The following is a 26,888-nucleotide window of genomic DNA, read 5'->3' as shown; positions in this document are numbered from 1 at the left end:
GCTCTCAGCACCCCCACTATACAAATTGTTCCAGCCCCCCCCAGTCCCCACACCCATTATAACCCATAGCCCAGTGGGGTTGCGGGAGACCCAGATTCAAATCAGTGCTCCAATGCCTTTTAAATTGTTTGTACGAAGTGGAATAGCTTCACAAGAGAGATTGAGAGAGACTCCAACCTGGAATAATTTCCAGTGGTTGGGGCACTCACATGGCTTCAATTCCCTGCTCCAAATCAGCCAGAATGGTGATTTGAAAACAGGCCTCCTACCTCTGTTGAGTAGTGAGTGCCCAGCCACTGGGCTATTGCATCAACACTCCTGTGGATCCAACAGGCACACTCTGAGGTAGGCCCGTTTGAGAATCTCACCAGGGCTTAGCCCTGAGATAGGATACCGAACTGCTCAGCATCATGAGGATTTAGGCAGCTTTGCACATGCCCACCTGCAGTGAATTCAGGCACCTCCAGGGTTAAGAGGCAGGGTTTTGAGGATCTCAGTGGTGACTAACTGTTGGATTTAGATACTAAAGTAGATCTAGCCCATAACAAATAATGACAAATAATAGAGTAAGTGGAGCAACAAGGGATCAAACTGAGGTTGATGACACTTATTTTATTACAATTCTTTTTAAAAACTATTCCTTTGTACTAGGGCTGTTGATTAATTGCAGTTAACTCGCACAATTATCTAAAAATTTAATCGCTATTAAAAATTAATCATACTTAATCGCAGTTTTAATCGCACTGTTAAACAATAGAATACCAAGTGAAATTTATTAAATATTTTTAGATTTTTTCTACATTTTCAAATATATTGATTTCAGTTACAACACAGAATACAGAGTGTACAGTGCTCACTTTATATTATTTTTGGTTTTTGTAGTTGCATTCCAAAAAGGATAAACATAAATAGTATTTTTCAATTCACCTCATACAAGTACTGTAATGCAATCTCTTTGTCGTGAAAGTGCAATTTACAAATGTAGATTTTTTGTTGTTACATAACCGCACTCAAGAACAAAACAATGTAAAACTTTAGAGCCTACAAGTCCACTCAGTCCTACTTCACTTTCAGCCAATTGTTAAGAAAAACAAGTTTGTTTACATTTATGGGACATAATGTTGCCTGCTTATTATTTACAATGGCACCTGAAAGTGAGAACAGGCGTTCACACTTTTGTAGTCAGCATTGCAAGGTATATACATGCCAGATATGCTAAACATTCTTATATCCCTTCATACTTTGGCCAAAATTCCAGAGGACATGCTTCCATGCTGACGACACTTGTTAAAAAAAAAAACGCATTAAGTAAGTTTGAGACTCAACTCTTTGGGTGAGAATTGTATGTCTCCTGCTCTGTTTTACCCACATTCTGCTATATATTTCATGTTATAGCAGACTTGGATGATGACCCAGCCCATGTTGTTTGTTTTAAGAACACTATCACTGCAGATCTGACAAAATCAAAGAAGGTAACAATGTGAGATTTCTAAAGATAGCTATGGCACTCGACTGGAGATTTAAGAATTTGAAGTGCCTTCCAAAATCTGAGGGATGGGGTGTGGTGCATACTTTCAGAAGTCTTAAAAGAGCAACACTCCAATATAGAAACTACAGAACCCAAACCACCACCACAAAAAACAAAAACAAAAACAAAAAAACTCAACTTTCTGCTGGTGGCATCTGACTCAGATGAAGAAAATGAACATGTGTTAGTCTGTACTGCTTTGGATCGTTATTGAGCAGAACCTGTCATCCGCATGGAAGCATGTCCTCTGGAATGGTGGTTGAAGCATGAATGGACATATGAATCTTTAGCACATTTGACACGTAAATATCTTGTGATGCCAGCTACAACAGTGCCATGTGAACGCCGGTTCTCACTTTCGGGTGACATTGTAATCAAGAAGTGGGCAGCATTATCTTCTGAGCGATTGGCTGAACAAGGAGTAGGACTGAGTGGATGTGTAGGCTCTAAAGTTTTACATTGTTTTATTTTTGAATGCAGGTTTTTTTTTTTTGTTACATAATTCTACATTTGTATATTCAACTTTCATGATAAAAAGATTCTACTACAGTACTTGCAATGGAGGAATTGAAAAATATAATTTATTTTGTTTTTTTACAGTGCAAATATTTGTAATAAAAAAATAAAGTGAGCACTGTACACTTTGTATTGTGTTGTAATTGAAATCAATATATTTGAAAATGTAGAAAACACACAAAAAATATTTAAATAAATGGTATTCTATTATTGTTTAACAGCATGACTAATTGTGATTAATTTTTTTAATCGCTTGGCAGCCCTACTTTGTACCCTTCCTAATAGTTCCCCCTCCCACCTTCCTTCCCTCTCCATGATAACCAGGATTGGCCAGTCTCCATTTCACCCCTTCTTCCCTCCACATTTCTGATTTTCTCCATAGTCTATGACCCCCGACCCCCGTAGCCCAGGGGTTGGGAGTTAAAGGCCAGAGGAACCAATCAAGAGATGCCCTAAACATAGTGAAAAGTCCCTGCAAACCAAGAAGTTTCTCTGAAGATACTGACACTTCGCCCCTCCTTGGAGAATGGGGGAGGGAGGGAGGGCACTCTTGGAAGGCTTCACTGTCCCTGCTGGCTTCTCCCATACTGTAGTGGAAGGCTCAGCTCCCGCAGACGATTTGAAAGACAGAGGCTCCTGCACGGCCACCATACACCAGCCTTGCCCAAGTGGCCCCAGCATTCAGAGTATTGTGGAGTAAGCAGTAAGGAAACTGAATGAGGAGGGGAGCCAAGGATAAGAAGCTTTCAAACCTCAAGGACACGGAGAATAGCAAAGCTGCAACCAGATGGGAAAGGTTGGTAGGACGACAGGAAGTTCAGTTTTGAATGGAGAGTTTGTGCTAGTGGTTCGAGATGCAGGAGAAAGATGTGACAATGTGTAGAAAGGGTAGAGAGACAGGTTTCCGAGCTGGCAAAACAGAAATGATAGTGAAAATCATGGGAGTGACTAAGAGCCCACCTTGTTCTAAACATCTGTTCCACTTGAGAATGTGAGAGGTGCTCGCCTATCTACACCTGGCAGGCTAATTTAAGGCTTAATTTCTTACCTATTGCCTCCTGTATAAGACTTTATTTAAATAATCTTTTTCTCCCTCTAATTTTTAATTCACGTGCATTAGAATGTACGGATCCCTAGGAAGTCACAGGTGAGGCTGTCTGTGTACTCTTCCTAGCACCCACTTTGGTGAACTCCTTGAAGATAAAACTTTAATGCTGTTTATTAATTTCAGGCTGTGTATACTTGCTTTCAGATGGCAACGCAGGCAAGGAAGCCAGCAAATGTTATCTCGTGCTTCACAATCTCAGCGTTCCTTTTTAAAAACCTCTAATCCGTATGGCTGTGAAGAAACCTTCAAAAAACACAAATCCACTGTATCCAATTCAGTGACATCTACCCAAGAACAATTGCTCTGAGATTTATGAACTGCCCCACATGTTAACTCGGATGCCTACTGGTGATAATTTTAATGAACTCCCTGACTGGCCTCAATAGCTCAATTCTAATCAGTCTCAATTCAAACCATTGCTACCCAGAAAGGCAATCCCAAGAAGCATCAACAATGCAAGTTTTGTTTTGTTTTCTCCAGGCTCAGCAAAAACAAAGGGCCTCTTTGCTTCTGCTTACACACTCCAGTCTATTCTCTCTTTAAATGAAAACATTTGTTCCTAAAATTAATGGGAAAATATACAGTATGTGTAATGGGTTTTTTTTTAAACAGAAAAAAAACTTATTAAACCAGAGATAACTTTAGGGCAACACTCTGCAATTTCTCAAACTTGAAAAGAATTTTGTTTTGGTTAAGTTATGACTCATAAGCTATGTGAAGTGCCTGCCGCTGCTCAGAGAGAGAGTTTGCTGTAATGTTTCTGGGAAATTTATGAGTTTTCATTTTGTTCTGTTTTTCTGCTATTTATGCTTGTGTGTTGGGTATATTCCATGACAATACTTCAGCTATTGGTCTATCATAAATATCAGTCTTAATGTCAGTCTATATCAAGCTGCTATGGAGAAGATTTAAATGTTTTCAGCTCTCAAAAAACAGTCTTCTTCAATGTTGACTGGTAATAATAATAACTGGAGTATGGGAGGCAGCATATATACACATAAATCTAACAGTTTGGGAAAAATGGACTGTAAGAAACATATTAGAAAAATCTGGAGTTTCCAAATGTTAATTCATAATTAAACAGCTTTTTATATTCATCACTGATTCTATAACTATATACTTTCCCGTATCTCATACTGTTCTGCAGCAATTTTGCAACATCTTTCCATTCCCACAGATTCCTGCTACAATTCATTATTACAGCATTTCTTTTTATTTTACTTTTTTCTTTGAGAATTGCAGCATATACATGGTCTTATAATTGTTTTTACCATACATTTCTCATTCTAAACGTACAGGTTTCTATAATTGTCATTAAAAAGCACGTAGACAAAATATTGTATGGTATCTATAATAAATGCAAAGAAATCATTACAAACAAAACTTGGCTTAGCAAACTGTACATACATAAATAGGTTCCTTTTTATACTTGATATTCAATATTTTTTCTCATAAAACCTTCCATGATCTTATTTATTACATCCATTTTTTTAAACCTTAAAAAAGTGCCTTTCAGATTTACAGCCTGTGCATCCAAAGAAAAGGTTAGAACGCCATGCCCAAAACAAAAACCAAGGAAAAATAGTACATTGCCATACAAGCTCTTTAAAAATGTATGTTACAAAGTCTTTCAAATGTCCTTAGCACTGGTTTGTTTGAATACTGTTAGATACTGATAATATATTTAACAAAGATCGGCTAATAGCTCATTCAGAGCCGCACACAGGAGAGGTTCTCTCGACGGTATAAAGTCCTTGGGCTATGCATAGCACAGGGCAGTGACCCAGATATAAAGTGGCCAGAAGATCCAGAATGTTGGATAGAAAGAAAATTCCCTCACTTATTTCATAGCCTTCTTAGTGCCAGGGATGTGAGTTTTGAAAGGATATTACTCACGTAATGCATTACACATTTTGGTACGGATACATTATTAATTTAGTGCCAGCAGAATGATATGGGAACATTGGCTACAATAGATAGATAAAGCTGCCATGTTGAGTGCATTGACATTTGAAACAGGCCCATTTCCTGTCATGCTTCTCCAACTTTAATAGCCTTTCTACTGCTTCATAAAGGAGGAGGGCCATTAGTATATCTTAACATGGGGTGGAAGGACCGGGCAAAATTATTCGATAGGGTACAGCTGTAGTCCTCCTCAGTCACTGGTACAAGGCAGGCAAGACCAATCAAGAGTAGCAGAAGAAGCTGAAGTGGTAGAGCAGCTCTGAGGACTCTCAGGAAGAAGGATGGGTGCTGCTGAGCTGCCAGTGTCTCAGAATGGGAGGAATCTGAGCCACCTCTTATGGACCTGAGAAAAGAAATCAATGCAGGATAAACAGAAGCCTTATCAAAATGGACACTGCTCTCTGGAATACAACAACTCTTCCTGGAGCATTAATTTTAAAATCAGTACAAATCCTATCATTAACAAATGCCAGAGATGTTTTATACTGAATATGCCATTACCCTGACACTGTCACTGTTTAGCACTGGTGGGATTGAAAAAAAAACCATCTGATCAATCAAAAAGAATAGCACATGGGCAGCTCAAGTGCCATCATTCTTACTTAATTGCATGAAAGATTTTCCATGTGAAAAAATGAATGGATTGTACTCTCTAGACAAGACAAAATATATTCTATCATGTCAGCTGCTGACTCAGTCAATATCTGCACACAGTCTAGAAGGGAAACCCCATTGCTTTAAGTGTCAACTGCATTTCCTTTTAGGAAGTATCATGATGAGTCAATGCAACTAGAGCAATAATATGCCAGTGTTGGATTAAAGGGATCTCAGTGTCCACAGAGTACAGCATAGCTTCATTTTGCACTGAATCAGAAGTTAAAGTTCCTGGACTTGAATGGACGTCTTATCCTTTCTGTGTAACTTATTTCCTTGCTGTCTTTCTATGAAAAACCTATTACTAGCACGGCAGTCACAGCCTACTCTCAATATCTGATGGGGAGGTAGGTCTTGAGGTTAACATTTTCTAACCTGTATGTCTGAAGTTAAGCACCTAAATCCATAGCAATTTTTTAATCAATGGGAGATGTGGGAGCTCAACACCTCTGAAAAACAAAAATCAGGCTATCAATTTAGATGCCTAATTTTAGGTACCCACATTTGAAAATTCTGACTGAAGTTTTTAGATTTCCCTGTAACATGGAAGTTCTCCTTTCTAGCACTGGATACAGTTTGAATTCCATTTTGATACAAACCCACAGTTGCTGGAACTAGAGGTACTGCTGCAACCCCTTACTTGAAGCGGCTTCCATCATATACAGGGCTTACAGTTTGGTTTAATGGTTCTCGGCACCCCCACTATAAAAACTGTTCCAGCACCTCTGCACAAACCTTCCCATTTTGTCCTTTTGACCCAACCTGTCAGAAAACTACTACATGGGTGACCTACCGAAAGGCTTCTTAGAAGTTAGATGGGTTGATAAAGCCTGAAGGTTAAAAAACCCGAACAGAATGAGTTAGATACATTAATTATGTGGCACCAAAAGGTACTGTGTTTTGGCAAGTACTAAAATGCAGGGAATTTAATGGTTCTCAAGCTATCTCCTAATATTGCAGCCTACTTCAATCTTGCTTCAGTTCTTTTTATTATTAAGTGTCTATCTGATATGGAAGTCTCACAGTAATTTGATTACAGTTCAGCAAGAACACAATGGTGTACTGAGGTTAAAGAGGTAGAAAGACATATGTAAAACAGCACAAAGATGAGAAGCCATCTTCAGATTTACCTGTGTCTTGATGGCAATGTTGGTTACATAGCCATGTACCCTCCCCTGTACCTTCTGGATCACCGAAGAAACTAGTTCTCCAATTATTAATATCTTTCTGGAGGACATCATTTGTTGTTACTAGCTCACTTATCTACAGATGTCTTCCCATGCTGAAGACTTCAAATGAAGCCAGGCAGCTTTTGGTTATGTTTAGTTGTCTAATGGAGAGCTGAATATTCGGGTCCACTAAATGATTAACTTACTGGGATGATTAGGTCAAGAGGTCAAGATCAAAACAAAAGATTACACATTGCTTAAATCCACAGCGCTGGAGCCAGAATGGAAAGCTGCTTATTCTTGCATCATGTAAGATCATATATTATATAGAACGCAATGAAAGGACATGGCACATTTAACAGCATCAGAGCGTTCCATATTAAAGTTCAATTAGACCAGGCCTTCCACTGTCTAAGAATGCCAACACAGAGAGTTAATGGGCTGAGGTAGGAACAATAGGAACATGGAGTGCTTAATTACCTTCCAAACATTTCGCTGCACAGTCTACCTACTTACGTGGCTTTTTGCATAAATACTATTGCTTACAGCTCATCAACAGATGCCACATTTTGTAGAGTGTCCACTCGTCATTGGGGTTAATGATCATGATGTGGAAAGCGGAGTCTTTTTTTTTTTTTTTTTTAAATAGTTATCCAGTGACCTGAATGTCACCTGAAAGTTTTTCTGGGGCTACCAAAAGGGTCTCTAAGGGAATTTCCAAGAGACAGATCAAAGGAGTGGGCTTGTTCAACTAGTAATTTTCCTCTCTTCTCAAGACTATGGCAGCAGAAATGCACCACCGATTTTGTTTCTGTATTTCTTGAAAAAAACAAAAACATTCAAAGTAAAAGGTGGTGGTGGGAAGTGTATGGAGGCTCTCGATGATGGGCCTAGTTAATTCTTTGAAGCATTAATGCCGTTATTGGAAAAGTGCTCTGAAATATAGTAGTAGTAGAGCAGGGCTGTAAACATTAACGGGTTAATACTGTATGGAAATGATCCAAGAAGTGAATAATGAAACATTTGCCTCTGTAGGAAACTACTTCAAAGGCTGTTTTAAAAAGTTCAAGCGCTATATTCCTTTGGCGACATAACTGCTGTTTATCACACTTACTCATACCATAATGGACACATTAATAGTGATGGAAAACTGGATACGCAGCTCAAAGTGTTTAATGCGGGTGAAAAGGGGTGATTAAAATGGTAACATCTGCAACCAAAGACCCGCTGAGCTATTGAAGTAAATGGAAAACTTACTATCAATTTCAGTGGGTGGGGACTGGGCCCAAATGCTATACAGAATATTATTTTTGGGGGAAAGCGTAGTTCGTTTCTCTTGCCCATGGATTCCCTGCCTTCTCTTTCAGACCGCTCTGCCATTTGTCACACTGACAGCTGCTCAGTTTGGACTGAAATCAGACCACTTCACAATTGTTCTTTACTCCCTTAAACAGATTCTAGTGACTAGATATTGTGGAAGGCACAGCTGCAAATCTGACCAACTGCATGTTTCCTAATGTCAAACCAAGTCATCTGCGCAAGAGCTCTGATGACTTGACTTTAAGCTACATAAAGCAGTCCAATCCTTCACCTATGGAGTTTGCAAAGTCTGGAGAACTGGAGCTCTACTCGTCTCTTCTGAAAAGCTTAGCTGGTAGGTGGAAGTTAAACTATCATGCAGGGTTACCAGATGAACAGGGGGAATTCTCATTTCAGCTCCAGTGTATCTTCACCTTACTGCTCAGCATGCAGCTAAATTAGTTGTTCTTTGCTACTGCGTGTTCTACATTGGCTACTCTGCCTCCCTCCTTCCCCCAAAGTTAGCTTGCTTATATTGTAAAGAAGATTAATATATCCATTTTACAGGTGGTTAAACAGGCAGTTTAACTGACAAGCCCAAAGTCAAGAGTGAGTGGTAGAACTGGGAACAGAACCGTTGAGATCTGAGCCCAAATCTCCAGGTCTAATCAGTACGCGTACACTGCCTGCTATTATGCAGTCGAAGCCAGTAAGAATCCTGTGGCCTAGTTTAGTTCAAGAATTAAAGGTGAGTTTATAAATTTGCTATTTGATTCGGGGTGGAGGTGGGGTGGTGGTGTTAGGAAGTGGCGCCAGAACTTGAATAAAGCTACCCAAGAGAGACTATGTAAACACACTGATGCAAATTGTACAATTATTTTGGTCTTTTTAACATTTTAATCATTTCAAAAAATCTGCAGGCAGGCATAGGTCCAGGTGTGCATTTTCTGAAAGCTATGTTAGCTGCCTAGGGGAAAATGCACTTTTGGGATTTGCTTTTCCTAATTAGCATGCAACAGCTTGTACTGCCTGGCAAAACAGATTCATGCCATACTGTAATCGTGGAGATCTGGGAGGATATCTTGCTAAACAGCAGGGGTTATGTGACAAATGAACAGGATACAGTAAATATGTTAACCTATTTGTTATGATAATGGAAAGGTAAAATGTCATCAAGCTTAATATAAAACCCCATTGACCCTCTAATTTTTAAAGTAAGTAACTTTCCATTGCAAAATCCTATGGGATACAAACGTCTAATTTCTCTTTGGTTCTCCCTTACACTATAGTCTATTAGAGTTTGCTGATCCAGTGCAAGATCAAACACGAAGTACTCTGATCAGAGGCATGTCAAAATATTAAAGAACACAGTGACAGCTTGTACTGCTTTATCAGTTAAAACCACGTTACACATCAACCAGAACCTGTCTGGCTTGCGCATTTGACTAAGTTTCCCATTCAGTAGTAACTCATTTGTATTCCACGCTTGTCTGAATGACAAATTGAATATTGTGTTGAACAGCTATGAGATGTGTTAATATACAGCGCTGAAGAGAGCTGATCTGAGAGGTGCCGCGCAGATGCCACTGTTAGAATGTGGGCTGATCCCAAAGCCGCAAAGCGCTGCTAAGACGCACGCTGGGCCAGTCGCTCACCCCACAACACAGAAGCCTTCTCAAAGGGGTGCATGTGTGGCTGGGCATGTAAAGGGGAGCAGAGGAGCAGACACAACATATTCCTTTAGTTTAGTGTTGCTAGTGCAAGCATGCTTATCTGCCTGATTTAAACGCTGTTCTTCAGACAGGTTCATAAAAGACATATGCTTAGCTGTTAATGGTCATAGATTAAGTTTCCAATCCCCTCTTCCCCCTTTCTATAAGAAACAGAATGCCAAGCCCTATACTGACGGGAGGTAGAAAAATTCTCCCTGATTCTCCATTTGAGAGAAGAACAGAGAATTGGGGTCACTTGTTTAAGTATACATCACTTATTCTGTATGCTATTTTACTGTTTTTTCAACCAAGCAATATACTTTCTTGGAAGCACTGGAAGACTAAATGTTCTACCTACCATACATCACTTGGATTTTGATTGTGAACTGGTACAGCTAAAGTCATGAACTGAATCTCTATACACATTTAAAATATTGCAAATATTACTTGGAAATAATTTGGATATTGACTAGTTCTAAATGCTAGCAGTTTTTGCTCCTCCCCCCTCCCCCAATATTTCACACTGTTGCTTTGTTGAGCAAAAGCATGGTTTGTCTTTACGGAATGAAGGTCATCAAGTACAAAGTGCATTCAAGTTTTTTTGAATGCCTGACCATTGCTCAATCACTGTATAAATCTATTTTGGCCCAGCTTCAAACCTAAAATTTCTTGCATTTGAACAAGAACTATTTTAATGGATTTCAATTTTACTACATAGATGACAAAGAAAGTGTAAGTTTGATTACAGTTCCATATATATTTCCCCTCCTTCCTCCTCCACCCCCCAATATAATTTTAATTTTTTGTTGCAACTCACTAGATGCTGAATGGGACAGGACCTGTACCTTACAATGTTTATATATATTTTTGTTTATTCTATAGGGCAAAGTGAACTGATCAGTGAAAGAGTGAAGGGACACACACATCACACCAACAACAGAGAATGCAGAAGCACTGTTAGCCGCAGAGATGACAGATTGCTGGAGACAAGGTGGAAAGCAAAAAGCTGCAGCTGCAAGTCTGCTCTCTAGTGGTCATCCAGAAATGGGGCAACGCTGCTCCTAGAGTGATAGTGTTTGCAAGCACTTGTCAAGTGTCACCTTAATGTCAGTGTGTAATATCTGCAAAGAAGTTCTATGATTGCAGAGAGAAAAGATGCTACCAATTTTTAGGATGAAAATTCTCAAATTCTGACTTTTCATTCTGAATGATGAGAACTGAAAACCCACAAACCGAACAAAATATTAACAAAAATTAAAAAAAAAAAAAAGAGGATGTTAGTGTTTTCTTCAGATTTGTGGGTTTTACAAATTCTAAAATATTGTATTGGTGTAATACCTGCCTTAATTTAATATCTAGAAATAAAGAGGATGATAAAAAGTCTTTGCCATGAACCTCATGGTGTATCTGCTGATCAGGTCTTAATGTAACAAGCAATATTATGAATGTAAACAAACACCCATGTGATCAAATAAATAAAACAAATTTAAATTTAAATGATGCTAATGGGAAGCAAAAGCTGTATATTCCAAGAATTACCTGATATTTCTATTTACAGATATTTTGGCTGTAATAATTGAATCCTGCTTACAAAGGAACTCTGCACTTGAAATGGTTAATTACTGTCCCTTTGACAGATTAAGTGTGGAGAGACACTTAATGGACATCATGGGCAATTTCCATCATCCTCTTGGAATTCTAGAACAGAGTGCGGAAACCAGGAGAATAAGGTACCTGCTGTGTGGACTGCTGACAGAGGGTCCAGGCTGTGAGACACTACATTTGCCCCGTGGCTGTTTGCAATGAACAGGGGGTAAAGAAAGAAGAATGTTCAGTCCAGGCAAATAAAGACAAGCTACTGATGAAATCAAATTAAAAGTGCAGCAAAGGAAACATAAAATCAAATGAAGTGACCAATACCCATGAACCAAGGAAACTGGCTTTTCTTCTGCTTCGAGCGGAATATGAAAATGCTTTGAACAGACAAAAGGAACTTGACAGAATGTTTTAATCATTAAAATTAAAATCATACTAGACTTGGTACCAAAAAAAGTGTGTTAAATTTTTTTTAGCTCAAGTAATTTGTTACATGAGATATGAATTAATTCATCTTATTGAAAGAGATGCACTTAAGGGTGTTTATATTTAATTGCAGCTAAATTAATGTTCTGTAGAACATTAAAAATTATATTCTAAATGTCACCTTTAAAAAGTCTGGCTTCCCTCTTTCCACCCATAATTTTGAGGGCTAAATAACTGTGGGTGCATTACTGCACTTGCAATTATTTCCGAGTATAATTAATTCAGCTTAGAAGGTTAACTAGCTGAAAGTCTCTGGATGGCAGGCAATTATTATAGATCTAGCACTGGTGATGTGCTTGGTATTAGAATTCTAAGAGACATCAATTTTTGTTTCCAAAATTACAGCTGCAAAAAGGGAGGCCCTCAGGAGTCTTTCATCTTACACTGTACATTATGGACAAAAATGAAGAAAATAATGTATGTAAACCACAGTATTGTATTAGACATGAACAAATACAGATTAAAAGGTTAATATAAGACATACTACATTTCTACCAATTCTTTAGCCAAAGTTTGCTATAGTAAATTACTTTATCACTTTCTGCAGCGTGCAGGCATCTTCTAGTTTATGGTATCATGACTTTTATTAGTAATTTTGTAAAAAGTGGCTAATAAAAATATGAAATTAATGACTCCAGAAATAAAATGATGTTTCATGTTGTTCTCAACCCTTTTGAAAAGCCAGTATTCCTTTACATTCTCAAACTAGGATCTAAAGAAAACTAGTGAATGCAGCAAGATCAATTTCAAGAGACCACAAAAGTTCATCAGGACAGAACTCAGATGTTTTATAAAAAGTGCAAATGAAAAATCGATAGTTAAGAACTAAGGAAAACTGAATAATAATTAAAATAAATCAAACAAAAGAACTGTAAAGAAAGACAAAAATTCCAGTTCCATACAGGGATCAAAGTGTGGAGAAGCCAAGTGCAGCACGGCGTGCTGCATTTCTTGTATTGTGTTCTAGTGGTGACAACATGAAACATTAGAGCTGTTGTCACAGCCATTGATCAGGTTCTGTTCCAGTGTTTCTGACAATTCCTTATAAGCTTTCTATGCAGCCTCTCATCCAAAGTCTCAATAAAATTCTGGCTCCAGCTACAGTTTTAATCGATCATGAAAAGAAAGTTTTATTGAGGTTCTTGACAAAGCAGCTCTGCAGAGGATGCCAGGTATAAAGCAGAGGGATTGGCTGCAACTGTACTGGGACAAGACCAGACCTTGGGATGCTGCCATCGCTTGAACAGAACACAAGAGAGTGTGCGCCATACCACAAAACTCCAGCCACACTTTGAGCCTAGATTTTATACAGAGCATTTTCTAATTCTGATTTCATGCAGGGAGAGAGATGCAGCAGGGTTGGGGAAGCAGCTTTGTTTGAGGGGAATTCTTGGTTTGTGCCCTTTTCTTTCCTATCAGGGAGACGGTGTAGACCTCTCATCTGGCTCCAGCTACTGTAAATATCTGGTGCTTCCGCCCAAGAGGCGATAGAAGGTATCTGGCATGAAATTACCGTTCTCTGTCTGCTTGGTGTGCTTCTTCCAGATACAGGACTGAGGGATCCTGAAGTGTCCAGTTCATCAGCTGAGGACCATGAAGACAAATCCTAAAGTTCAGAATCATAAGAGATTAGAAGAACATAAGTAATCTGCCAAGGAAACCACACTCAGAAAAAGGGAATGAAATCCTTGGTTTTAGCAGAGTGCTTTGCACTACTGATCCTTGAAATATGACAAAGGGAGGTTTAAATTTACGCAAATCTGTAGGATTAAATCACTATAAATTACATGTTAGGCTCTGAAGAGAAAGACAGGCAAACAAATATGCTGCCAGAAAGAACATTTAACTGCCCAAGGTAAGGCAAAGGGATTACCAAGAAAACGACGGCTCTTTATTGGTTTTTAAAAGGTAAAGAGGTGTTGTGTACTCAGTGAAAATTCCCACTGGAATCCCAGACATCACTTTATACAGATTTAGACAGAGAGAGACAGACACTAGACAGATTGAAAACAGATCACATTCTTCATACTTTGTGCTAATTCAGGTTTTGGGGACTACAAGAGGAGGGACTGAAAACAATGGAGAGTGTTAAAGTCTTCTGTGTGACTGGGGCAGGTACAATGAAGACACAAGCATAGCATTCCCAACTCTCATCTGCAAGAGAACTTGTGCTGCTATGGAATACACTTCCAAAGCTAAGAAAACACAAACAAACAGGGTCTTTGTTAGCACACTAGAGAATTTATTTCAAGCTTTTTCATTAGTATGTCAATAGGAAAGTAGATGCTGTTTACTCTGTGGAAATAACTCAGATGCCACAGGTTCAGATACTGCAGCTACAGTAGCTATCCCATGTACTCTGCCAGTTGACTGAATCAATGGCAGCAAAGTAGGCAGCCAAGGCTGGAAGTTGAACCCAGACAAATTCAGATTGGAAATAAGATGCCAATTTTTAACAGTGAGGGTAATTTAATGACTGGAACAGTTTACCCAGGGTCATGCAGGATTCTCTATCACTGGCGATTTTAAAGCAAGATAGGATGTTCTTCTAAAAGATCTGCTGTAGCAATTTTTGAGGGGGGATGTTCTTTGGCCTATGTAACACAGGCGGTCAGACTAGATGATCACAGTGGTCCTGTCTGGCCTTGGAATTTATGAATTGCTGTCTCAGAGACAGGAAAGTTATTGGATAGTACAAATTACGAAGGAGATTTCATAATGGTTCCATACCACTTAGTCAAGCATCACAGTCCTAAGCAACAAAATAATGGCCAATAGTGTATTTTACAGCTGATCATCTGAAAAAGGTCAGTGCGATTACAAAACTAGCCCTCAATGAGTGGTAAAGGAGAGAATACAATAGGACAATTTACCAGTTGACTGCTTGAGATGTCTAAGATTTTCTCTAGGTCCTTGATGTGATGTGTGACCTCCTTCAGTAGGAGCTTGAGTCTGTTTCCAATGACATGGACTTTCTCTTTAGCTTCCAGGCAGTCCTTGCCTTCAGCATTGACCAGCAGTTGGCAGGACATATCTTGGAGTGACACCACTTTCAGCTGAGACTCTAGCAACTCGCGTCTGATTTGCTATTGCAAAGCCAAAGAATCACATTTTTCTACTTAAATATTATGAAACATGTGAAAGAGAATGCTAGAACTTCCACAAAAACAATAAAACAGACAGATGGCAATGACTTCAATTTCCAAGACGACCACTATAGACACACTGAAAAAAGCTCTACTAGCCCTAAAATTCTGGCAGGTTATAATGAAGAAAGGTGATAAATGCCTTCCAATTTCTTTTAAACCTCATATCACGAGCAGTAGACTATTTTAGATTTCCTGTATAGCCCAACAAGTTGCAATGAAAAATAGCCTTTCCAGAATAACAACCCCAAACTAAAAACAAATAAACAACAGCCAATAAGGTAATTAGACAGATGTTTTCTATATTAAACCAAACGTTTTTAACCACCAATTTCACTACCCCCTCTACCCATGCTAAAGAGAATCCCTGACCTTCTTAGTACCACAGGGTTAAGTATACTGTATACCTCACAGACCAATCACTAACCTCAAGAACTACCTTCTCTCTGCTTGTCAATTTTTTTTGAAGGCTTTAAACATTCCAGGCATTTATGATCCTACCATTAGCAGTCTGTGATGATCCTGCAGAGTGTCCAAGTCTTGGTTTGGATTAATAGGCAAGATCTCATTTTTTCTTCTGTCAATGTTCTCCAACCAAAGCAGCAAACCATGGCTCATTTCATGGAAATCCTACAAGAGACATGTGAGAGCTTAAGAGAGCCCTGAATTATGCTGAGGTTTTCTGCCACATCGCTATTTCCCACAACAGATTCAATTGGCTATATTCTTATATTACTATAGTATTACACTATATTACAGTATTATTGCAAATACTTGATGGGCCTGATACCCCTGCCACTGCATGAATACTGTTCTGCTCTGGTAGTGGTTTACACCCACTTTGCATTTGCTTTGCATAGGTGTGAATGCTAGCATACAGAATATAGCTGTGGAGAATCATCTTTTAACTATACTTCAGTTTAGAATACCTGGAACATGGACTTAGAATACATGCTTCAGGTAACGCACAGAGATCTTTCAAGAGACAGGCTTCACAAACTGCATTTTAGTTTGCATATGTGGGCAGAATTAGGTTTGATCTTTCAGAGTAGGAAACTGTGAAGTGTGTGTGTGTGTATGTGTGTGTCTGTGTGTGAGAGAGAAAATGAATCCCATCATCTCTAGAATTCCTCATTATGTTCAAGAAGGGAACAAGATCCCACACACCAATACTGACCTGACATTGCATTAGCGCATCCTGCAGTGAGCAACGCCATTCTTCAATCATACTGCATACACGTTCCCAGCGCATGTTCATCTGAGATAGGCGCTCCTGCAGCTTCTTGCTTTCTTCGCTATCAGATTGAGTGAATTCGGAGCTGCACAGGTTGATGGACAGGACGATCGCTTTGCGGTTATCAACAGCTTTCTGCAACTCCTGGATGACAGGAGAATGGAGTTAAAAACACCAAGTAAGCATGCTACAGACTTTTAGAAGAATCACATGTAGTGGTTGCCATTAAAGAGCAATTATTTGCTGTACGGTAATGCAAGAGTATTTTAGCTAACCAGGTTCTCTCTTTACTTAGGACAGGAAATATCTGTGGCAATTGTGGTAATACTGCAAATGTTCACTCTTTAACGTCTACTATTTTATGTTCGCAATAAAACTTAGTATAAGCCAGTTAAACTTTTAAGATTTAAAACCCTGTTGTCATGGCTGAATTTTAAAGATCAGAAGAACTGGCTTGTGTTTCAAATGTCTGAAAGACGAGGAAGGCCTGGCAAAAACCATACAGTCTAGTTATGCAAATGTTGGAGCAAATATGAGATATAGGGAAAAATTGTGGTGTAGCTCCTGACAAATGCTTGACAACACTAAAGCGTCTGCCTCTCAGTTATGTTGAAAATTATGTTGGCTTTTTTATGTTCATCATCTTGAGACCACTGTCCATATTATTTATTTTCTTCCAAAGGAGAAAAAGAGGATTCTTATGGAAGATTCCATTTTTCTCCCTAGTTTACAGCCTTTTCCCCAGGTCCTCATAATGCCCCATATCACAGTGAGGGCAACTGGACTGGATTCCATCTAAAACACATTAATTCTGCTCCTGAATTGACTATAGGGGTCACTGAAAGCAGCACTCTCCCTCTCCCCAATACTCCAAGTGCTGAACATGCTGCCTTCACATTGGCTCTGACATTCTTCTCGCCCAGGGTAGGAGACACACAATCCAGCAACTGAACCTGGGTTGGTAGAGTGGTAGCAGAGCGCACCAAGCTTAGGACCCCTAGGAGGGCACAATGTGAGGACCCAGAGAAAAAAAGAGATCGTAACGAACAGAAAAATAGAAGAGTACCATTTCTTTTAAAAATGGCTGGGTTTTGCCATGAGCTGGGCTAAGACAGATTTTATTTTACTTAACTTGGCCTTTTCTCAGCTTCATTAATTCAGCTGGCTTCTGCTATTCTGAAAATGTAGCTTGCATACAGAGTGGTTTCCAACATTTATTTGGAATTTCAGGAAAATGGTGGTGGTTTATTTTTCTGCAAATAAGTGATTTCTCAAACCATTTTTCCAGTTCCTCACCCCAATCATTAGTCACATTCTCCTGTGCAGGGAATGCAGAAAGTGAATACCAAATATCAACTGTATCTCATGAATGGAGTGCAATGCACAGGATGCATGGTAGGCCATTACTGAAGCAACTGCCAGAAAACGGAGATAAAACCTTACTTTCAGTTTTTTGATTCGGAGCTCAATGGTTTGTATGTCGGTGCTGAGATCAAGATGACAGAGTTTCTCTAGCTCCTCTTCGGTCTCCACTAACCAAACCCAAATGTTGTTCAGGTCAGAGTTGAACTGCTGCCACTGCTGAAGGTTCTGTTTCATTCTGAGTTCCTTGCTTAGAGCTTGGGCCTGGATTAACTCCCAGCGATCAATCACACCTGCCAAACAGAGACATAATACAATAAAAACAAAGGCATATACATAATATGCACAATTACATCCATGTTTACATTAAATACAACACTCAGTATACGGCAGCCTAAACAAAACATTATCACACAGAACATTAAGTTAAGACAACACTGGGTACGTGGCTTTACATAGCAAACGATGGACCAGCTGATCTAAGTCTTTTCAACTCTCACTTCTATGACTTTATGCAATTAAATATTTAGCCCACTGTGTGATTTACAAGGGATATACTATCCATCTATATTTGCATGCACACTTATACCTACCTATATTAAGCACTTACGTTTACAAAACTCTTTGCAGACATTAGTTAATCTTCACAACAGCCCTGCGATGTAGGCAATTGTATTATTATCCCCACTTTACAGTTGGGGACACTGAGGCAAGAAACTAAGTGGCTTGTCCAAGGCTACACAGCAAATCCATGCCACAGCCAGGATTAGAACTCAGGAGTGCCTTATTTCTCTCCTGAAGCCCTAGCCCCATGGATAAAGCTGTTTCATTCATATAATGAATGACTGTGTGTGCAATAAGGATTTTGTATTTGCAGATGGCCATTTATATATTTAACTAGCCATCTGCACATACAATTATTGCTATCTGCACACATCCTTGGACCTTTTCAATAAAAACGCTTGTCCTTCCATAAATATGTTTAAATTACTGCCAGTGTAGAAGACAAACATCTATGTTACATGGAGATAAGTAAAGGCTGTTTTCCATAGTCATTCACCCCATGTGTATGTGGTTTAGAGAGGAGCAGGTTACAATATTCGCTTTGCTAAAAATGTAAAAGTAATTTAGATCAGTGATTAAAACAGGCACAAGGGGTATTTTGTAAACTCAACTTTAAACACTTTTTTTCCTATCAGAAGATATCTAACTTGTATGTACAGCATATAGAGAGATTTGCTCAAGTGCTTAGGGATAGATATAATGTGACAAGTTACTTAAAATGGTCAAAATGAAGCAAATTCCTACTTTCCTGCATAATCCCAAGTGCTTACTCTGACAATACTATACATATTGCTTCTCATTTCATGTGTTTCCCATGGAAGGATTCAACACTACGTACCAGCTGTTTGTGTTTCAGTACTATTCAGGTTTATAAATCCAGAGAGCTTCTCCTCTTCCTCTTTCAGTTTGTAACCAAGCCTTTTTACTGAGTCTATGCTGCCACTGCACTCACCCAGTAGCTTCATCTGTTTAAAAATAAATAGTTCTCATTAATCTATGCCATCGTAGAATAACTCTAGTGGTAAAAGGCTAATTACAAAGCAATTTTCAAAAACATTCTGAAAATGGGAAGCAGTCTATGAATGAACATGACAGAATGGGAAGCAGTCTATTGTTTTAATGATCTGCCAATTGTGAGGGTATCTTTCTGTCTCAAAAGCCATTAGATACTCTGGCCAATACAATCTCACTGAGATGCTGTGTGTCTCAATATTATTTTTATCATTTTTGCATTGATCCACACACAAAAAAAAAAAAAACTGTACATGTGAGATTTAAGGGATTAAACGTAGAGTAGAGGTCCAAACGCCACTAACAGAAATAATTCAGTACCACTGTATCAGGATATTGCCAGAGTCAAAGAATGGATGTCTTCAGGTGACATTTTTTCTATAAACATTAAGACACTAGGACGGTGGTGCCCAAACTTTTGAGTGTCATGCCCCCCATTTACCCCTGTGCGCCCCCCCAAGCCGTGGCTGGGAGTGGGGCCATGGCTCAGGTGGTGGGTTGAGAGAAACGAACGTGAACAGGGGTAAGGAGGCCAAGGCTAAGGCTGCAGTCAGGGGTGGAGCTGGAGCTGGAGCCACAGCCCCGGACCGAGGACCTGGGTTGAGGTGGGGGCTAGCAGCTGGGCCCTTGCCCAGGTGTGGCTCTGCCCCCAGCCCTGCCCCCCCGCCTTGACCCTGGTCGGTGAATGGAGCCATGGCCAGCAGCTGAGGCTGGGGGCGGGGCCAGGAGCAGAGCTGCAGTGAGGCTGGGGACAGGGCCAGGTGCAGGACTGGCTGCAGGGATATGGCTGTGGGTGGGAGCAGAGCAGAGCTGGGGGCGGGGAGCACTGCATGACGCTCCCTCCCTGCACCCCGTGGGGGCTGGCCCGGGCCCTGCCACGCCCTTTTGAAGGTTCCTCCGCGTGCCCCTGGGAGGGGAGACGCATGCCACAGTTTGGGGACATCTGCCCTATAGCTGGAAAGAAGAGGATACTGCGAGACTTGGGGAGTGAAAGAAAGTTACACAACACAAGAGTGGAAAAATTATGGTGTATCCACACACAAAATCTTTCTGACAGGAATGTCAGAGAATCATAGAAATGTAGGACTGAAAGGGACCTCGAGAAGTCATCAAGCCCATCCTGGTGCACAAAGGGAGGACCAAATTAAACTTAGCTGCTTACAATGCTGTTTGTTGAGGTTTATTCTACAAAGTTTTCTCATAAAATTTTTTATCACTGATTCCCATATACAACATGTTTATAATGTGTAATTAAAACAAATATCAGGCATTAGCCTATAAAATTCTTAAAAATCTTAAGAGGTAAGGAAGTATTTTTAAAAAACAAGAATGATCTCAGAGGGATAAATGGGTGCGTGTGAAATTACTCTGGGATATCGACACAAATTTAATTGGAAAATGAACCTACTGGGGTTATGTTCCTACAATCTCATGGTATTATAAACTCACAAATAATTACATAACCTTAAAGTAAGAATAACTGTATGTGATCGAGGGTAGAGATTGCGTGTTTGTGAATGGGGCTGAGAGGAGGTAACAGCTTTATACCGAACCATCTGTTCCATTGCAAGAGCCATTTTTTCAAGGGCTATTCTATGTTAATTTATTAGCACTTGTACTCTAAATATAGTGCCCTGTCACAAGAACTGTTATTTTAAGTATCAGAAGGGTAGCTGTGTTAGTCTGTATCCAGAAAAATGAGGAGTAATGTTATTTTAAATTCAGTCACTAGGTGGCAATACACCTTGTACTCACATATCCTTTGTAACTGGAATCTAGTTCCGGTCCTGTGGGTGTTTTGCTGCGAATGATATTTTCTGTTTGCTGTATTTGGAAACGACTAGTGTCTAAGGCCTTGTCCAGTTGACGGATGTGTGTTTCCAAGGCACCTGGTTCTCCTGTGGCAAAATTACAAAAGATGTGTCTACTGATTTGAGATTTTTCAAAGCCTTCGCTTTGTATCCAAGGAAAAACATAAGAATTACTAACCAGGTTAGACAGCATGGAAAAGGTGGCTGCAATAGCACATGTTGGGGAATGACAAAACAAATTTGTAACTGATTATGTTAGCGGGTTAGCAACTTTCCAGAGCACAGATGTTATACTGATGAATACTAATACTTGCCATGAGGACAGTATTAAAGCTTCCATAGGTGCAAATAGGCCTGCAACTTGTTTTCAAGAGACTCTTTCCCCAAAATAATTCTTGATCCCCCTGGAAGACTAAATTCTTAGTGGGCTTTATACCAGTCTCCCACAGTGAGATTTTCTGTGACATCGCTCCTTTTCAGACCTGGCAATCACTCAGGACTAAGTTCAATTTTTTTCTCTCACTTCTTTTTACAGTAGACATTTTGGCATTTCCCCTGAAGCTAATAGAGTGGAATTTTGGTGTACCTTAAGGATTCTATTTCTATACTACTTTTGAACATGAAAAGCAGTATGTAAATACCAAGCAATGCTGTTATAGTTACAGCCACCAGCTCCAGCAGGCAATGCTTCTAAAACATGGCAAACTTGTAATTTCTTCCTAGAGATCAAGTTACTTCTGGAATACACCTGATCTCCATTGGTTTAGGTAGGAGGAGATGTTCAAAAACAACATTTTTTTTTAACAGCTGCAGATGATCCCTTATGAAACCAGCCTCTTCCCAGAGGAAAACCAAGGGTTTTAATAACCCTGTTATTAGAATCTCTTATTTTGAATCCCTCTGCTACAATACTGGAGTCTGGACAACAAGGAGCCGGTACCGATTGGAGTAAAATACTGATTAGCTACCTCTAATTAGCCAGTACTTTAGCTAAAAGATATTGCACCCTAGCTAGCTTTTTAAAACTCTTTCCACTCCTGCTGGTTGCATGGAAGAAACAAGACCTTTATGAATGGTAGTAAAGCAGGAAAGCTCTGCATTGACATGCTAGTGCTGTCATGTGAGAAAATATCTATCTTGTGAGCTGTGAGAAGTACAGCAGATGAGCTAAGAGAAGAAGACACTGTTACAGGTATGGGTTGGGTTATCTGGGTCTGGCTATGCTTAGGCTTTTTTGATGTCTACCAGAGATATTTCTGAGTGCATTTTCAGTAAGTTTTACATAGGCCTCGGGGCTTTCTGGGATCTCTACATCTGCAAAAATACAAGCACAATCTGAGTTGATATCTCAGCAATTGTCGTCTTCTTGTACCAGGAAACCAACTTTCCCAGAAGGAGAGTAGATCACCAATTCTAATTTCCATATTCCTTTTGAATAAACAGAGTTAAATTGCATCACAGAATTCCTGCTGAAAATAGCTTTAAGTAAGTTAGCCTCTTTTTAGAAGGTGTCAAGGAACTGAAAAGCACAAGACCATCACAATTAAAGACAGAACAGAATCTTGAATTTAGGCCTCTCTAACAATAAATGGACCATGTCTACATGCTTCAAACATATAGACACATTAGTCCTCATTAGTATTTGTTACACAATATGCACATAGTCAAACAGACAGAGAGGTTTCATGAACGCATAAAAGGCCAAGTCTTGAAGTCTAAGTCAAACATCCCAAAGATGTCAATGTGAGTCTTGCCTGAGTAAGGACTGAGTAAAAACTCACTTAGACTTTAACATGTGGTCCAGTGGGTGAATATGTCAGATGTTTCCTTGGAATTTTCTCTCCCTTCCATTTTTCTTGCAATCATCCAGTACCATTTCCTCCAGTCAAAAGACTGTATTAGCCAACCCTGTTATAGGCAACACCAGTCACATCTGGCAGACACAGGGTGCAATAAAATAGCCAGTTCCCTCTTTGTCATTCAGTGAATATGTCTCTGTGATATTCCAAGCCTACACTCATCCAGAAGCCTGTAATATTGTGTCAAAGACCAGGAGACCATTCCAGGACAGCTATTTGAGGTCTTCTGAAGCTCTTTGGAATATTTTCCCATTCCTAGGAACTCCCCAGCAATATGATCCTATACGCAATATTTATTTCCCTTTATTGAGAGAGATATGAGAGAAGCAATCAATACCTGCTATACTAGCTGCTCCCCTAAGATAGAAATCTTTGTCTTCTTGTCCTTCCTCCTCCTCTAAGTGCAGTGCCCTCGAAATGGCTGTCTCCAAGTCCCGACTGAGGTCATAGTCATGATCCCATTCCAAAGGGATGGAATCTACACTTGCAGGAGTATCCCGCCCTGACCGCTCACTTCTCATCGGTTGGGCAAGTGACAGTGAGAGGTTGGAGGAGGGGTGTGGGAACAGAATACTGTCTGCAGATTTGTCGTGCCAGTGTATGTCAGAAAGATCTGCTGATTCATCCAGATCCACCTCTCTGTCAGAGAGGTCATGTTCATCGTCTGTCAGCTAGAAGGAAACACCAGAACAGAGACTATTAATTCAACCCTTGGAAACAATGTCCTTTCTACCTGGGTCAATGAGATAAAAATGTCACTGGATAACACTGACAGGATTCCCATTTTGTATCTTTCTTTGATCCTCTTGATTTTTTTTAAAATGCATATAAAATAAAAAGATAAAATGAGTAAAAGAGGCTAAGAATAAATTCATCTTCACTGCTTAATGCTCATCTGTATAGTCTCATGTAAGGCAACTGTCTCCAAATTTTCTCTAGATATTATCTCTACACAGACAGCAAAATTAGAGCAACATTTTGGAACCAAATTATAGAAACTATAAAAGGCGTTTATCTTGATTGCTGCTCTCATCTATTCTTTCATGTTATGAAAAGTGCTTCTCACTGTTTTCCCTCAGGGTGCTTTCCAGTTTGATTTCCAAAATCACCCTCTCTCACTTCCCAGCTGTACATTCAGTTCTGGATATTTAAAGTTCCATCTGCCCTGCAAGGAAGGAGTGTCTTTATTTCAGTAAACTCAATGCTATTCAATAGAATTCACCCTGCAGGGCAAGAAGAATTTTATGTCTCCAGTACTGCATCAAAACTCTCATTCATAAAGCTCTGATTTATAATGCATAGGTGTGCATGATGCTTTATAGAAATGAGACAGGTTCTTTGCCCTGAAGAGTCTGCAGTCTGAACAAGACAAAACACACAGAGGTGCGGGGGAAGGGAAGGATCAGGGTTACAAGTAGTAAAGATTATGGGGTGTTTTGTCATATACATTACACCCCACACACAAACTCTTTCACCATTATTATATTTGTAAATTAATAATAAATCTTAAAAAAAGGAAATAAAGAGGATACATACAGGAAGGCGGATCAATTTCTTGTGGTAGCGTTCCACACGACCAAAGACCTCTTGACAGTAATGCCGGAGCTCATCCAATTCTTCTTCAATGACAGCTGCATCTATGGGTTCGCTTTTCTCTATCAGCTGCTCACCCTGGACAATTATCTGGTCAACTTTATTGTTGTTCAGGGAGATCTCTTGCTGGAAAGCCTGTGCAGCATAAAGCGCCATGACTTTATGTTATCATTAAAACCAACATTAAGCAATTCTCAGTTACCAAGAATGCTATGTCTTACAGAGCTTTGTAGCAGAGATGGTATATTTACCAAACACAAACAAGGACCATTACACAGAGTAAGCACAATTTGATAGTGCAACTCAGCATTCTCTTGCCATACTCTCCCATATAAGCTAATGAAGTAGCACTTAAAGTTCTACCCAGCAAGTCTCATGATTTACCGTGCTGTATTTGGGAAGAGGACTGTCCTCTGAACAAGCCACTCCTGTGAGTTTTGAAAGTCTTAGGTAGATACGGTCGTTAGAATGAATACATATTCTAAAGCTATATTAACACATACTAACAAGTTGTTTTACATTTACACTGCAGATGTTCCAGAGCGCTCAGCAAATAATGAGTCACATTGTGGTAGAGCAGAAACCGTGCACAAACCGTGGTCTAAAGGGGGGAGGGTGACATGTCTATGGCAGCCTCTGCTCCTCCATAATTTTGTCTAGGCGTATGAGCTGAAGGTCTTGGCAAGATGGTTGCAGGGATCTGAAAGAGGCATAAGGGTTGTGGGGCAGCTAACAAGATTTCTAAGCAGCACAGTTTAGGAATGGCCTGCTTGCTTCATGTGAGGGTAGCCCTAGAAAAGGTGGGTCAGACAAGCCCTTTCTCATTGTTTACTTTTTTTTTTTACAAATAGAATTGCTGCTTTTACAAATAGAATTGCTTGCTGGAATAGTCGGACTTTGACCCCTGGATACGACTTTGATCTGAATTCTGATTTGAGGAAAATGTTTGTGTTGAGTAACAAGCTTGCATGTTTCAGAATTGATACTGCAGCTTTTTCAGAAACTCAGCTCTCCAACACAGAGTTCAGAAGGGAGAAGAAGGACTACACCATTTACTAGTATGGCAAACCCGAAGGAATAAGGAGAGAGTGTGGTGTGGGTTTTGCTCTCAGAAATGAATTTATGTCATTGTGTGAAGCTCCGATTGCAGGGTCCATACGTATAGACTAACTTCAAGTAAGTCTACAGAAAGGATTCATTAACCTCATCAGTGTCTACGTGCCAACTCTGCACGCTAGCAATGAGGAGAAGGATAGCTTTTACCAACAGCTGGAAGAACTGATTGGCAGATTCCATGGAAAGAACCCATCCTAATACTTGGAGACTTCAATGCAAGAGTTGGATCCAATGTTGAGATCTGGCCTCGGATTCTGGGTAGGCATGGCATTGAATGTATGAATGATAAGGGTTAGAGAGTTCTTAAGCTCTATGCCAGGCAAGGCTTATCCGTAACCAACACCTTCTTTGCTGGTAACATCAGAACAACCACCTGGTGGAGACACCTGAGGGCCACGCACTGGCATCAGCTGGAACTGGTACTGATAAGATATACATATTTGAAAGTTATCTTGCATACATGATCCTTCCAAAGTTCAGACTGTGACTCAGAACACTCTCTTGCTTGCTGCAAAGTGAAATTTCAAGCTAAGAGGATGCACCTAAAAAATTGCCATGCAACCTCGTATTGACATGTGCCAAATCAATGATCCTATCAAGAAACGGGCTTTATAAAGAAGTAGCAGCAAAGACAGTTGAAACAAATGAAACTGTTTCAGATACATGGGAAGCGCTGAAGAAAGTATGTACAATGTGGCCATCAAGAGTTTTGGAAAGAGTACTGAAAAAATGGTATGTAGACCATTTGGAGATACTGCTGCCACTCACTGACAGGAAAAGATCTGTGCTGATCACTTAGAAGGTCTACTTCTACTACTGATTTGTTCAACAATCTAAGAGACGCTCGTAAGGTTGTTCAAATAGCTTCCAGGATGTGTGCTCAAAAATTTTGATTGGGTCTCTGTGACAGCATCCAACAGGCAACTGACAGAGGTGACAGTGGACGGTTGTATGAGGGCATTAGAAAAGCCATTGGGCCAATAAAGAACGAGACAGCTCTGCTGAAAGATCAGGATGGCAATATCATAGCAGATAAAGGAAAGCAATGGGTGAGGTGGATTGAGCACTATGGAATGATATACTCAAGGGAGTCTGTAGTAGGCCAATGTGTGCTACACAAATTTCCTGGGTTTGAAGTTTCTGGATGCCAAACCTACAC

The 26,888-nt window shown here is 39.8% G+C and overlaps 1 protein-coding gene across 2 annotated transcripts in view; it reads right to left on the bottom strand.

Moving 5' to 3' along the window:
• Positions 1-4,342: 4,342 nt before the first annotated feature.
• The window catches only part of LOC128833814 (nesprin-1-like), a 161,728-nt gene continuing 139,182 nt past the window's right edge, over positions 4,343-26,888 (bottom strand). For both annotated transcript variants that reach the window (XM_054021965.1, XM_054021966.1), the window contains 11 exons: positions 24,557-24,748; positions 23,358-23,691; positions 21,106-21,248; positions 19,178-19,304; positions 17,857-18,068; positions 16,357-16,557; positions 15,681-15,809; positions 14,907-15,119; positions 13,547-13,639; positions 11,686-11,744; positions 4,343-5,460 (listed from right to left, as the gene is read on the bottom strand). In XM_054021965.1, the coding sequence (XP_053877940.1) occupies positions 5,220-5,460; positions 11,686-11,744; positions 13,547-13,639; positions 14,907-15,119; positions 15,681-15,809; positions 16,357-16,557; positions 17,857-18,068; positions 19,178-19,304; positions 21,106-21,248; positions 23,358-23,691; positions 24,557-24,748 (1,944 nt within the window). In that variant the 3' untranslated portion in view covers positions 4,343-5,219. The remainder of the gene's footprint in view (positions 5,461-11,685; positions 11,745-13,546; positions 13,640-14,906; positions 15,120-15,680; positions 15,810-16,356; positions 16,558-17,856; positions 18,069-19,177; positions 19,305-21,105; positions 21,249-23,357; positions 23,692-24,556; positions 24,749-26,888) is intronic.

The sequence above is a fragment of the Malaclemys terrapin genome, chromosome 3 (assembly GCF_027887155.1).
Source record: "Malaclemys terrapin pileata isolate rMalTer1 chromosome 3, rMalTer1.hap1, whole genome shotgun sequence".
Lineage (NCBI taxonomy): Eukaryota > Metazoa > Chordata > Testudines > Emydidae > Malaclemys > Malaclemys terrapin.
Note: the sequence above shows the minus strand (reverse complement) of the source record. Positions and strands in the feature narration are given on the sequence as shown.